General features: G+C 42.0%; 5 protein-coding genes across 5 annotated transcripts; all 5 read right to left on the bottom strand.

Moving 5' to 3' along the window:
* Positions 1-469: 469 nt before the first annotated feature.
* LSM04_001060 (uncharacterized protein) lies at positions 470-3244 on the bottom strand (the record flags this gene model as incomplete). Its single annotated transcript, XM_067338038.1, has 1 exon — positions 470-3244. The coding sequence occupies one exon, from the start codon at positions 3242-3244 to the stop codon at positions 470-472; it is 2775 nt and encodes a 924-aa protein (XP_067190624.1).
* Positions 3245-3764: 520 nt separating this feature from the next.
* Positions 3765-6303, bottom strand: LSM04_006831 (Histone deacetylase domain; the record flags this gene model as incomplete). The annotated part of the gene is made up of 2 exons (XM_067338037.1): positions 3765-4618; positions 4968-6303. 2 exons carry the CDS (start codon positions 6301-6303, stop codon positions 3765-3767), a joined length of 2190 nt encoding a protein of 729 aa, XP_067190827.1.
* Positions 6304-6943: 640 nt separating this feature from the next.
* Positions 6944-7793, bottom strand: LSM04_004613 (EF-hand domain; the record flags this gene model as incomplete). The annotated part of the gene is made up of 2 exons (XM_067338034.1): positions 6944-7334; positions 7381-7793. 2 exons carry the CDS (start codon positions 7791-7793, stop codon positions 6944-6946), a joined length of 804 nt encoding a protein of 267 aa, XP_067190758.1.
* A 608-nt stretch (positions 7794-8401) lies between these two features.
* Positions 8402-8869, bottom strand: LSM04_005744 (uncharacterized protein; the record flags this gene model as incomplete). Its single annotated transcript, XM_067338033.1, has 1 exon — positions 8402-8869. The coding sequence occupies one exon, from the start codon at positions 8867-8869 to the stop codon at positions 8402-8404; it is 468 nt and encodes a 155-aa protein (XP_067190800.1).
* Positions 8870-9321: 452 nt separating this feature from the next.
* On the bottom strand, positions 9322-11616 carry LSM04_004118 (uncharacterized protein; the record flags this gene model as incomplete). The annotated part of the gene is made up of 1 exon (XM_067338032.1): positions 9322-11616. One exon carries the CDS (start codon positions 11614-11616, stop codon positions 9322-9324), a length of 2295 nt encoding a protein of 764 aa, XP_067190741.1.
* Positions 11617-13159: the final 1543 nt, after the last annotated feature.

Raw genomic sequence — 13159 nt, 5'->3', positions numbered from 1 at the left:
ATTGGAGGAAAAAATGTCATGATATATAACAATAATAATAATGAGATATTTCAATGTATTTATCTATTTATTAACAAAAAAAGAAGAGATAAGACATTATTTTTTTTTTCTCCTTCTTACCATACTCGTTATGGAGAGGGGAAACAGGAGTAGGGAGAGGAAACACCGAATTCAAAACTCCCTAACCCTACTGCCACTACAACTACAACTGTTATTCAAACAGTTTACAACACATTCTGTTTTGTCTTCTCTGATTCAGTATTCTTCATGTGACGAGAGCAAAGAAAAAAAAGAAAAAAAAACAAGATGAAAAAAATAAAAAAAATGGACAAAAAAAGAGAATAAATGCAATAATAGTGTGGTGAAATCCACAACCTTTTTCTTTTTTCTTTTTCCTCTGTGACAAAGAGAGAGAGAGAGAGAGTGTGTGTGTGTGTGTGTGTGTGTGTGTGTGAAATTTTTATTTCTCTCAGCAACGTTCAAAAACCTTGTAGAGCTCCTCCACTGAGACCACTGTTCGGAGTGAGCCATCAATCAATATATCCGCTGGTGGGATAAAGAACTTTACACTCGTCGCACATGAGACAAGTCCAAAGCGAATGGCATCCACCAAAGATGGAATACTTTCCCGTTCACCAGCAACAAAGGAAGAAGAAGAAAGAGGAGGAGAAGAGGGAGACGCCGAACAGCCAGTAGAAGTTTCAGGATCATTTAATACCGCACATGTTGGTAGTATCCATATATCATGAAGAGCGAATCCATATAATGTGTCTGCAATGTGTCGTGCAATTGCACTAAAACACTCCATCTCATCTTCCCTGTACGGTACTTCGGCTGCAAGTTTCCATATAAAAAGTGGTATAACGCGTGGAACAGGTGGCCATGAGGCATTTAACCCTAACGGTAGTGCAAGAAGATGTCCATCCTCTGTAATTTCAATGGCAAAATACTCCATTAGCATACACCGCCAATGTCGAAGAAGTCTATCCATTCGTCTAATAGTTCGTTCCACTTCTTCAGGTGATGGGGTTTCGCATTGTGGTTGAACGTCATGTTGAATAGCAAAACACAAGAGATCAGAAACTCGTATAGGGTCCCGCAATACCACTTGAGGTGGTGATGGAAGCGAGGCTATTGCCCAACGCAGGAATATACGTTGATAGACCACAAGCCGCACTAGACGCAATGTGTCTACGGCGTAGAGTGTAGTTCCAGACTGTGCTAGAAATGTAGAGCTGTTTAGTACACCAACATACGCTAACTGTTCAAAGAGTGATTGAGCCGTGGGAGATGTGGCTTGGCGAATGTGCGATACAATAGTGGCTACACTTGTTAGTAGTAAATCCTCTCGTGTATCGGGAACTATTTCTGAACTACTACTCCTAGGATCAACAGTCTCTATTACTGGTGTTGTTGCTGGTGTTGCTACTGCCGTAATTGTATTATTCGCATCTGGCATTGCAACCGCCTCTTGAATCTCTTTTCTGTGTCGTTTAAAATGTTGCATCACGTAACCTGTTCCATCTTCCTCATCCATTTCATTATCAAGAGTATTACCATCATCATCAAGCGTTGTACCTAATTTCATTATGGAGGCAACAAGAGAAGTAGCAGCATCTGTATTGATATGACTTGTATTTACTATAGGTGTTATAGTTGCTTCTGCTCCTGTTACTCCTCCTGTAGATGAGACTCTACAAGTTGTATTATTTTCAGTTTTTATTTCATTATCATGTTCCACCTGAGGTTCAGTCTCTTCACGTTTAACGGTTAAAAGTTCATCTCGATTATTTCCCTTAATAGTGTCTTGCATATGTATTGTAGTCTCTTCCTTTACTTGCTCTTCTGGAGCTGAGAGACGTCGAAGCATATAAGCATCAAGTGCCCCACGTTGTGGTTCTACACGTACAAGTGTACAAGGTGCCATGCTTATTCCATTACTATTAGCAGCAATTGTTGCTGTGGTGGTGGTGGTGGTGGTATTAGTATTAGAGCGTAGTGATGATGAAAACTGTTGTAGATGTACACCTCTGTCTCCTAATGAAACTGCTTTTGACATCATTTGCCTTGTGTCAATCTGACGACGAGCAGCAGTCATCATTAGTACCTTTCTTACAGACTCTGAGAGTTGGGCAACTATAATTTCCTCATCCAGCAAACATACTTCATGCTTTGTAGGGTGAATATTAACATCTACACGATCAGGTGGAACAGTAATGAAAAGCACTGTAAAGGGACGATGACCCCCAACCAATACACCACTGTAAACAGTATCTATGGCTCGTTTAATTACCGAACTCTCCACAAGACGATTGTTCACAAATACACAAAGATACGGCTTACGATTAACAAGTGCCACATCACTGGTATATCCGGATATAAGAAATACACCCTCACCTTCAACTCCTGATGTTGACAGTACAGCAGGAATCGTTTGCGTCTTTAGATTAGATGCAGCACATTGTACTTCATGCAGATGAGACGCAATGGCAGCGCCGTAAAAAAGTCTTATGTTAGCCAATGTTGTAGAATTCTTGGGGAAAAAGACATCCGCTTTACTACCACCACTATGACTATTATTACTCGCCTCTTCACGACGGCATGAAAATGCAATACTTGGGAATGCCAAGGCATATCGTGATAGTACTGCCACAATACGACTGTACTCTTCAGATGGTCGATTTAGTGCCCGTCGACGCACGGCGGCGTTGTAGAACATCTTCTCTACACGAATACATGTGCCTGGATTACCTGCACACGGCTTTGGTTTTCCCTGCATTACTCCATCTACATAATGACAGCGCCATGCTAACGTCACACCAGACCCTGCTGTTCCTTTTGTTGTTGTTGTTGTTGTGTTAACGGCTTCACTCACTGAATTCTCATTCCCCGCATCACGCCGCATTGTTGTCACTGTGACTCTCGCCACGTAAGAGATAGAACTCAACGCCTCCCCGCGAAATCCAAAGGAACTAATGCGAGTCAAGTCTTCAAAGACCCGCAGTTTACTAGTGGCATACCGCTCGCAGAGAAGCGGGAGATCCTCAGAGTGAATCCCATTTCCATCATCACTCACCTGCAGCACATCCAGTCCACCGCCCTGCACAAGAACCTGCACACATGTACACCCGGCGTCCAGTGCGTTTTCCAGCAATTCCTTCAGTGCGGCACTCGGTCTCTGCACTACTTCACCAGCGGCAATGCGGTTCACAACATTCTCAGGGAGACGCTCGATGCGCCTCATAACCCCGTGTTTTAATCCCCGCCTCGCAACCCCACAACCTATCACTACACACAGAAACAAAAGGAAAAGAGACAGACAGACAGATAGAGAGAACAGAGAAATCAAGGCAAATGCATCCAAGAACAGCATTCGAAATGAATAACATAAAAACCACTTTTAGAAGTTTAAAAGAATACAGCGAAAAGGTGAATGATGAAAAAGAAGAAGAAAAAAAAAGCACCAATGAGAGCTACATACACAAAATGAGTTTTGTGCTTTGTGATAAGATATCTCTAGTCTAGTTGATCCAGAGGAGCCTAGAAACTACATGTAAAGTTCCTTCTGCAGTGAAATAATCCAACTATGGAGATGGTGTGAATACCAACAAAGGTCACAGACACAAACACAGTCCTCAGAAATACATACCCACACACATACAATACTCTTGTTGATATTATCCATGGCAACAACCCACGAACAATTCTTCTTCTCTTGCACTTGATCCATACCCCCATGAAAAAAAAAAACCAACGATCTTTAACTAACTGCGTTTCATGCGAGACCGGTATATCAAAAACTCATGAAGATCTACTGCCCCACTTCTATCTGTGTCAATGAGATTGAAGAGTTGCCTACCCCCAGCAACATCCCTCACCTCCCCCAGGCTCAATGCCAGTCGTGCGAATTCCTCCACGCTTAGTAGACCATTCTGATCCTTGTCGTACGTGCGAAACTGCATCATGACAGTATTATACTCAGCTTGTGAGAGTCCGTAAAGAGCCTTTGGGTCTGGTCGGTTGTAACGCAACCAAGTGAGAAACTCATTGAGAGACAACGTTCCACTTCCATCGGCATCCATATCACGAAATATACGATCAATGTCTTGGTCAGATCGAGCAAAGTTAAGCCAACGTGCGAGACGCCCAACCTCTCTGCGGTCCAAACCACCACTATCATCCTCATCGAAAAAGACAAACAAGGCCATGATTTGATCGTACTCCTCCTGCGCCAGTCCGTATTCAAGCCAGGGACTCGCACTCGTTGGCTGCACTAACTGATATTTCGGGTCCCGCACAGAGGAGAGCGGTGCGGAGGGTTTATTTGTGCCGCTACCACACACATGGCTGTTCCCCTGCTCACGCGTGCCAGTCCAGCCGCACGCAACGCACCTTACAGGCACTGCAAGTGCAATATTCACTATGGTTCGGTTTGGTTTCTTTGTGCTGGTCGCAGGCACGCGGCACAGTGGGCATGTTTCTATGCCCTCCACGCACTCCCGGCAGAAAATATGTCCACACGGCACCATTTCTGTCGGGTCCTTCCAAGAGTCCAAGCAGAGGGCGCAGCGCAGCTCCTCACTGCAGTCAGTGGCCGTGATAATTGGAGGCATCAATGCTTCTAACAAGAGAGACGGTTCCCCTTCACTAGCACAAAAGGTATCGCCTCGCCTCTTTTTCCTTGCAAAGATTACAGTGAAAAGAAAGAAGGAAAGAAATACAACATCAACTGTTATGTTTTTCACAGTAAATAACTTGCCGCTCGTCAGTCTGACACACATCCCCATCCTCCCATTCCTTTTACTTTATTTGACCTCACTCCCTGCTTCCTTACATTGAATTGGTCCCCAATGCCCTTCACATTTATTCTCTCAAAAAAAAAAAATGGTCTTAACAAGTGCAAAACTGTGCATACCCATACACTCAATATCTCTTTCTTTGTCTCTTCTTGTTTGCCACAGAAATACTAGGTTTATTCGATGATGATGATGATGATGATGCAACCTTTGCTTCAGATACAACACGAAGAAATGACTCCCTTACGATGCGCGCGTACTTCATCTGCTCTCGGATGCTCTCACACAGTCGGCGCCAGTCCTCCCATGCACTGCGCAGCGTTAGTGGACGATCAACTTCAGAATCCAGTAATACATGCATCGTCGGTCGGTGTGGGGCACGTTCTTTCCGATACTCCTCATAGTATGGATCATGACGTGGAATGTAATTTGGTAACGGACGTCCTAGAGCTGTTGCTGTGTCAATGGCCCAACAACGTGCAGTGTTAAATACATGATATCCGCCACCTCCAAGCAGAACGGTCGGTAGCCCAAGACCAAGCACATCTGCAACACATTGGGCGTGAGTGGCTGTGGTGATGTTAAGTCTTCCAATGAGATCGCCAACAATGGCATCCGCACCGCACTGTACGACGGTCGCCTCAGGATCAAAGCAACGTACAACAGCTGTGAATACAGTACGAAAGAACAAAAGGTATGCGGCATCACCGGTACGCATGGGAAGTGGAACATTCACTGCAAAACTCTTCGCCGTCTCTGAACTCCCATAATCACCTGTACCAGGAAAGAATCCATTTCCAAATTGATGCAAAGAAACTGTCATAACACGTGTATTCCCATAGAATGCTGTCTCAACACCATCTCCATGATGAACATCAAGATCAAGATACAAGACACGCTGAAATCTACGTAGTAAACGTTGGATACAAAGTACAATATCATTCACAAAACAAAATCCACTCGCATGTGCTGCCGCACCATGATGCATACCACCAGCCCAATTAATTGCAATATCTGCATCACCACGAGAAAGAGCTTCTCCACAAGCGATAGAAGCACCTGCCTGACTAGCCACAAGTTCCCAAACCTCTGGAAAAAGAGGACAATCTCCTTCACGGGACAACACTGGCACTCCAAATTCCTTTTGATAGGACATGGCAATGGGATCAAGCGGGTTTCCACAGATGTACGGTGCTGAACGCAGACACTCCACATAGGCAGAACGATGAAAACCTTGCAATTCCTCTGCAGTTGCCGGTCGTGGTTGACACACCACCATATGGGCATCCAACCCGAGAGATCGTACAAGTGAGTGTAATGCACGTACACGAGATGGCCGCATCACATGTCCCTCCGCATATGCAATGGATGTGGTAGATTCATCAACAAAGTATAAAACTCGACTAGAAGAAGATGATGGTTGTGTTGTGATATGTGTAGAGGAAGTAGAATGGCACTCACCCTCATTGCCGCCATAATCATCATCACCATCAGCACTACTGACCATTAAAATGTACTAATCCCACATGTATTGGTTGAACTAGTTTTTTTCTTCTCTTATCCTATATCCCTCCCACAAAAATAGAAAAGAAATATTTGTCAAACAAATGCGATAATAAGCAAAAAAAAAATGCCCAATAAACACCTCCTAGAAGCAAAAATCTAGGACTTTTCTACTCCCAATAGCAAAAATATTGCGGAAGTGAATAAAAGAGCACACAAACACATAGACACCCATCACACCATATCATAAATACAACCCACATCAAATGATAAAGAACCAAAAGAGAGCCCAACATTTAGATAGTTCCACAGTAAATCAACCCAACATAAAGATAAGTTAAAGACAGGAAAAATCATCAGAGAAGACTCACCTATATGATGTCCCACCATGAAACAAAGTACCGTTTTTTGTATTTCTTTTGTAATCCCTTTTCTGAAATTCCTCCTGCAGTGAAATAATCCAACTATGGAGATGGTGTGAATACCAACAAAGGTCACAGACACAAACACAGTCCTCAGAAATACATACCCACACACATACAATACTCTTGTTGATATTATCTATGGCAACAACCCACGAACAATTCTTCTTCTCTTGCACTTGATCCATACCCCCATGAAAAAAAAAAACCAACGATCTTTAACTAACTGCGTTTCATGCGAGACCGGTATATCAAAAACTCATGAAGATCTACTGCCCCACTTCTATCTGTGTCAATGAGATTGAAGAGTTGCCTACCCCCAGCAACATCCCTCACCTCCCCCAGGCTCAATGCCAGTCGTGCGAATTCCTCCACGCTTAGTAGACCATTCTGATCCTTGTCGTACGTGCGAAACTGCATCATGACAGTATTATACTCAGCTTGTGAGAGTCCGTAAAGAGCCTTTGGGTCTGGTCGGTTGTAACGCAACCAAGTGAGAAACTCATTGAGAGACAACGTTCCACTTCCATCGGCATCCATATCACGAAATATACGATCAATGTCTTGGTCAGATCGAGCAAAGTTAAGCCAAAGTGCGAGACGCCCAACCTCTCTGCGGTCCAAACCACCACTATCATCCTCATCGAAAAAAGACAAACAAGGCCATGATTTGATCGTACTCCTCCTGCGCCAGTCCGTATTCAAGCCAGGGACTCGCACTCGTTGGCTGCACTAACTGATATTTCGGGTCCCGCACAGAGGAGAGCGGTGCGGAGGGTTTATTTGTGCCGCTACCACACACATGGCTGTTCCCCTGCTCACGCGTGCCAGTCCAGCCGCACGCAACGCACCTTACAGGCACTGCAAGTGCAATATTCACTATGGTTCGGTTTGGTTTCTTTGTGCTGGTCGCAGGCACGCGGCACAGTGGGCATGTTTCTATGCCCTCCACGCACTCCCGGCAGAAAATATGTCCACACGGCACCATTTCTGTCGGGTCCTTCCAAGAGTCCAAGCAGAGGGCGCAGCGCAGCTCCTCACTGCAGTCAGTGGCCGTGATAATTGGAGGCATCAATGCTTCTAACAAGAGAGACGGTTCCCCTTCACTAGCACAAAAGGTATCGCCTCGCCTCTTTTTCCTTGCAAAGATTACAGTGAAAAGAAAGAAGGAAAGAAATACAACATCAACTGTTATGTTTTTCACAGTAAATAACTTGCCGCTCGTCAGTCTGACACACATCCCCATCCTCCCATTCCTTTTACTTTATTTGACCTCACTCCCTGCTTCCTTACATTGAATTGGTCCCCAATGCCCTTCACATTTATTCTCTCCAAAAAAAAAAAAATGGTCTTAACAAGTGCAAAACTGTGCATACCCATACACTCAATATCTCTTTCTTTGTCTCTTCTTGTTTGCCACAGAAATACTAGGTTTATTCGATGATGATGATGATGCTGTATCTTATTGGATGATGTGCTTTAATCACGAGAAGATATTCTAATTGAAGAGAAAAAAAAGTGGTGGTAAAAAATTGATAAGTATTTCACGTAGCGGAATAGATTACGTACCTGAAACGCCAAATGCATACATCAACGCAAGAAAATAAAATAAAATAAAGCAAAAAAAATTCTATTCATTCACTCATTCATTTTTTTTTATTTTCTTTTGTTTTGTATTTTTTATAACGGCTTGCCGTAGATCCCCTGTGCAGCCTTTGTGGTAGGACTCTGTTGTGCTTGACATAACGGTATGCCTTGAGCCGAACCGGATTCCTCAAAGATGGAACCAGTTGATTTACAGGTGGCCCGGACGTATAACTCTTCATCAGTGAGTCGTGGGTAATTGCTGTAGAGGCTATTAGTGTTATTCGTATCACAACGGTGGGAGTGTGACTGTGCTCGTGTCCCTCTCCATGCACAACTGCTACAAACCACTGGAAGCAATTCTACTGCCTTCTGAATTAATTCCGTTGCGGGTTTTTTGTAATCAATTTGGGATCGACAGGTTGGGCACTTTGTAGCGCCTTCCACGCAGACTTTACAGAAGATGTGTCCACATGCGAAGAGTTGTGTGGGCTGCTGAAAAGAGTCAAAGCACACCTGACATGTGAGGTCTTTTGGGGCCTCAAAGACTCGACAGCACGCCATTAGAAGGAGTTACTCTCAGGAAGAGTTCTGTGATTGGTTTCTTTTTTTTTTTTTTTTTGGTTATATTGTACTCTTATAAAGTTGCGGTAATGAAGAGAGGAAAACAAATAAAATATAAAAGTAAAAATAAAATGCAACATGGATGAATGTATAGATATATATCGAATTTATTGAAACAAGAAACGCAGCATATTAACTTTTCAAAACAGAAGTTGTTTCAATAAATTTGATCGGTTAATGAATGAAAAAAGAATCTATATTCCTTTTTTTTATCCCATAATTATGGAATAACAGTAGTATTACTAGTAATCACACGGTTCCTTTTTTTTTTTTTAGATTACTCTTTTTGGATAGTCCCGTGCATTTCCGCCTCACCACCCCAAGAAAAAGACAAACGAAGACAAAAAAAACATACATACACATACCATAGACAAACAAAAAAAAGGAGTTATTTAGGCAAATCGCAACATCTTTATTGAATACTTATCTCCAAATGTACCAGGAGCTGTATGTGAATAGAGCGATGACCAGTTTGTTGCTATTGCCCATTGCTCCATTTGCCATGTAGAGTTAAGACGCTTTACCACAATGCGATGCGGAGTTGGTAGAGCACCCACCAATGTAGTGTTACGAATAGCCGCAACCGGATCTTCTCTCGCAGCTTGTGCCCTTTCAACAATTGTCTCTGCTGCTGCAATAGCCGCACTGATAGTTGCGATCAGAAATGTTGAGGTGGGAGGGATAAGAAAGTGATCCCGTTCAGATGTTAAGAATACATCAGAAACGGCAGTTACCAAACTTTTTCGTTCTATAAATGCAGCAATTAGAGGTGTAGCACCTGATTCATGATACTCTAATATGCTAGCAACAGATTCAACAATATTTAACATTACCATTTGGTCTATTATCGCATCTGTAGTATTCACTGGATTTGCCGTATTTGTTGTTGTTGATTGTGCCTCATATGCGAGACATCTAGTTGCAACAGAAGCAAATACATGACTCAGTTTACTTGAAGCGAGAAGACTAATAGTAGTGACAAATGGTGCAAGGTTCGATATAACTGCACTGCAAGTAGCGTGAAGAGGACGTATCATCTCATTGTTTGTTAACATAAAAGAACACAACATGATAATAATAAGATCATTATATGATCCTACAAATGAATCAAACTCAAAAGGAATGTATTCACGAAAAGGGGTATTGCATTGCACGCAAAAAGTTCTAACTTCACTTAAACGAAGTAGAACAAATAGAACGAGTTGAAGATGAGGAAAATATTGTGGATTTCGTCTTGCATTAATAGCGTAATCTACAAGAGGTAAAATATAACCTAATACCTCAGTTTCTCGTCCAAAAGCTGAAAAACACTCAGGAGACAAATCAATTAATCTCCAAAGTAACATCATGAATTCATTTTGCATTGTAAAAGATCGCTGAGATTCTGGTAAATATGTTCTATTTGAATATAACTTAAGACCAATAATAGGTTGTAGACGTACTACAATGTATCGAGCTTCCTCAGTTGTAATTGCACGAATAAGTTCTCTTCCACTATGTATTACTTGACTACGTGCTAGTACATCTGGTTCTTTTGATTCTTCCTTATTTTTTTCATTAGATACATTTTCCTTTGCTTCTCTGTTGTCACTAGTTTCATTAGTAAGAGAGGTATGTGGATTTTGTGTGTCATCACGCAGTGGAGCTCCTGGATAACAAATCACAACACACAAGAAATGTGCACTCATCTGAACTACTAATTCTTCTGGTCCCACCCAGTGACTTGAATAGGGGAGTAAACCAAAGGGCACGTAAGAAAGAAGCGCATTTAATGCAGATGCAATTAGTGTTGGAAAAAGTGGTGTATCATTTGCATTAAGTAAAGGTTCAGTAAATATAGTATCTCTTACCCCAATAGAAGAATGTAACGGATATGAGAGAAATACAGTAAGTGTAAAGAGAAGCTCGTGACGTAAAGTGTGTGTGGTAGCATTAACTCCCATAGTAGTACTTCCTCCGCCTACTCCAGTATACCAAAGAAGTGATTCATCAACGAATGGGTGAGTCTTACTAGGTCTTGCAGGACTAGAGCCATTAGGCAACGTTAAACCTCTAATAAAACAGCAATCTACTAATAATCGACCTAGAAATTTGGCCATCGGCATATTTGGATCTGCAAGGGGAAGCTGTGGTAGTGGTTGTAGTGGAGTGTTATCATCACATGCGAGATTTTCAACAAAAAAGGATTGCACAAATGTGCTAGTAAAATGCGTTCTTACTTTTCTCTCCTTTACTCTCTCAGTAGAAGTGTTTTCATATTCTTCTTTCACTTCTTCTTCCTGTCTCTCTGTCGGTTGCTGTATAAGAGAAGTTTTCTCATCAGAATCCTCCAACTCTTCACTAGATAGCGTATCTCCACTTTCCATGGCAATGGGAAGCATTCGTCTTAGTAAACGAATGGCATTTTGAAGTCCCTGTGCCATAACTGGAGTAATTTCTTTTGATTCATGGCGAGTAGCTACAATGTTTGCTATAACCTCGATACATTTAAATAATAACATTGCAAAGTTTCTTGTGTAAAAGTGTCTCATGGTTCTTAAATCAGATAATGGAACCCCACGTTCTAATTCCATGTTAGAAAGGCTGGTTTCCAACAATAAGGAAAATACCTTGTTGTCTATTACACTATCTTCAAGAAGGGAATGTAGCGCCTTCCCTACATCCAGTGTCGAACTAGACGTTCCCATCTTAACAGCTATATTCTAATTGCTATCTTGTTTATAAGTACTATATAAAGAGAAATAAATGAAAACACAGACATACACTTACACACCACCAGACAGAGACAGAGAGAGAGAAAGAGAGAAAAGAGACACTCTCTCAAAAAATCCCATGGGGAAGAATAGTCTCAGCATTGCCTTCACCCCATAAGAAGAGAGAAAAAGAAAAGATAAATAAATACTTTGACTATATAATAACAAACTCTGCATTTCCCAGTTTCCCATGTACACCCCGATTCTTCCGCAATGGTTTTTGCGATAAATTAAAAAAAAAAAACTGAAAACACAGAAGTGTACTGAGAGACCCTTTTTAACCCACCTCCCACTCTCCCCTTCGTTACGTTCATTTTGTTGATGTTTTTCCCTCTAGATGTGACGTCTACTAGATTTTCTTCTGATGCCACATAGCCCCAAGTAGCCTTTATTCTGTAAGAGCAAAAACCTTTTTTTATGGTATCGGCTTCCGTCACTAACTTCTCTGAATACGTGATTTATTTACGTATAATGTTCATTACCGTTGCGTTGACTATGCGAATATCCAATGTCCTTGTCGAATGTATTTTAAAATCCCGTAACGCCAGATAAACGACGCATACCTCCACTTGGGAGATCATATGAGGTGAGTGCTCCCAGGCATCACCGGTGACCAAAACTTCCCCAGTAACCTTAAACCATAACACTACTTCATAACCCTACATAAATATGTTTTTCATCAGCGTTCCCGTGGCGTGTCCTAGTACCTCTTTCTTTGTGGAGTGAGCTTTCATTCCGTACGGTCAAAGAATATTTTTCATATCTCCTATGGTTATTTTTTCATTAACTTTTCGTCTCTCTTCATTCCTTTTATGACTGCTCTGACCTGCTGTACATATTCTCCTACGATTATCAAGCAACTTTCAGCTCTCTGTGTGTGTTACTCTTGAATTTCTTTGAAAAGGATCTCCAATCCACTATAATTGGCATCTGGATCCTGAATATGTTGTGCAAAAATTTTTGTTTCGGAGTTTTTCCTTCGCCACTTCACAGTCTCCTGTAATGAAGGGGATCATCCCATTTTTGAAACTCGATGATAGCCTCCCGAATGTCCTGCATCTTTATTTCCAGGGGACTTCTTAACTCTTTGTATTATCCGCAGCTGTGTGTAATGCTGCTGTTATCCCATTTGGACCTGTTGTGCTGACATTCCTTCACTGTAAATATTGTCTGCCCATTCCAATAAGATTATCCCACGTGTTTAATGGAGGTTGAACTGGGATAGGGTTGGCATGGGAAAAATCCCCCGATACGCAGTCACCAATTGACTGGTTGATGTATCCATCAAATAATCCATTACACAATTAGAAAGGTGCAGATTCACTCCTCTGGTCTGACCTCCACCTTCTACAATGACTCTCTGAGCTCCTGTATTCTTTGAATTCCTTATTTTGGCCGTTCCTCAAATGCAATTGGTACTTTGTACCTTTGTCGTGTCTTTTGCATTAAATCTCTCCCTTGTTTATTGGGAGTATGG

Source organism: Trypanosoma melophagium, assembly GCF_022059095.1.
Source record: "Trypanosoma melophagium isolate St. Kilda chromosome Unknown ctg26segment0, whole genome shotgun sequence".
In the NCBI taxonomy this organism is placed as follows: Eukaryota; Euglenozoa; class Kinetoplastea; order Trypanosomatida; family Trypanosomatidae; genus Trypanosoma; species Trypanosoma melophagium.
This window is presented reverse-complemented; position numbering and strand designations above follow the sequence as displayed.